The 1,035-nt window shown below is 58.7% G+C and overlaps 1 protein-coding gene across 1 annotated transcript; it reads right to left on the bottom strand.

The window, feature by feature from the left end:
- Window positions 1–5: 5 nt before the first annotated feature.
- On the bottom strand, window positions 6–924 carry LOC103768019 (putative heat shock protein HSP 90-alpha A2; the record flags this gene model as incomplete). Its single annotated transcript, XM_008935151.1, is given in 4 exon segments — window positions 6–149; window positions 434–505; window positions 508–642; window positions 778–924. Coding segments are annotated over 4 exon segments (498 nt in total), but the record flags the coding sequence as incomplete, so codon positions are not given.
- Between the last annotated feature and the right edge of the window lie 111 nt (window positions 925–1,035).

The following is a 1,035-nucleotide window of genomic DNA, read 5'->3' as shown; positions in this document are numbered from 1 at the left end:
TGGACAGTGAAGGAGCCCCCAGCTGATGACTCCCAAGCATACTGCTCATCATCATTGTGTTTGGTAATGACAAGCACCTTCTCAGCCACTAGATAAGCAGAATAGAAACCCACACCAAACTGCCCGATCGTGGAGATGTCTGCGCCAGCCTGTGAAAGCAAAGGAAGTGTGACAGACCAGTGAAGAGACAGCAGACGCCTGCGATGGATTCACAGCAGCAAAGACCTGGGTCAGCACACAGAGAAAAACAAGCAAGTGCCAACAGGCAACCAGCCCTACCCTCAGCTCCTCCCTGCTGCTGGAAAGGTGGGGAAGCACACTTGAGTAGGCCAACAGCTCTCACAGCCAAAAAAAGGAGCAGGTTGAGGGTTACACCCCAGTGAAAGCTCATGGCCAAGGCCCTGGGGAACCCACACAGCCAAAGGCAGCTCACCTGTAGGGCTTCCACGAAGGCTTTGGTACCAGCCTTGGCAATAGTACCCAGGTTGTGGATGAGGTCCACTTTTTTGTCATCCCAATGCCAGTATCCACTAGGGTGAGTGTGTGGTCCCGGGGGTTGGGGACTATGTCAATCTTGAGGTCCTTACCACTGTCTAGCTTTGAGGGGTCAGTCAGGCTCTCACAGCGTATCTTATCCAGCACCTAAGGGAGAAGGTGATGCTCACTCCCCCAGCATAAGCCTCACAGGCCACCCAGGCCCCAGCCTCAGCCCCCTGTGCAGAACAGCCCTCTGAGCCCCCCACCCAGCAGAAGGCCACCCCAGTGGCCCGGGCTCACGTCGGAGGCATTGGAGATGCGCTCCCGCAGGAAGATCTCCTTGTTGGAGTAGAAGGTGTTGATGATGAGGGACATGAGCTGGGCGATCTCCGCCTGGCAGGCGAAGGGCTCCGCCTCCTCCTCCTCGTGCCGCACTTCCTCAGGCATCTGCAAAGCGAGCAAGCGGGCAGCAGCGCCGGGGCGGGGGCAGCGGGCCAGGCCCGGGGTTCTCACCGTGCTGGGCGGCGGGGACAGAGCACAGACCGGGGACCGAGCACA

The sequence above is a fragment of the Merops nubicus genome, unplaced genomic scaffold (assembly GCF_000691845.1).
Source record: "Merops nubicus isolate BGI_N331 unplaced genomic scaffold, ASM69184v1 scaffold49062, whole genome shotgun sequence".
NCBI classification, from domain to species: domain Eukaryota; kingdom Metazoa; phylum Chordata; class Aves; order Coraciiformes; family Meropidae; genus Merops; species Merops nubicus.
Note: the sequence above shows the minus strand (reverse complement) of the source record. Positions and strands in the feature narration are given on the sequence as shown.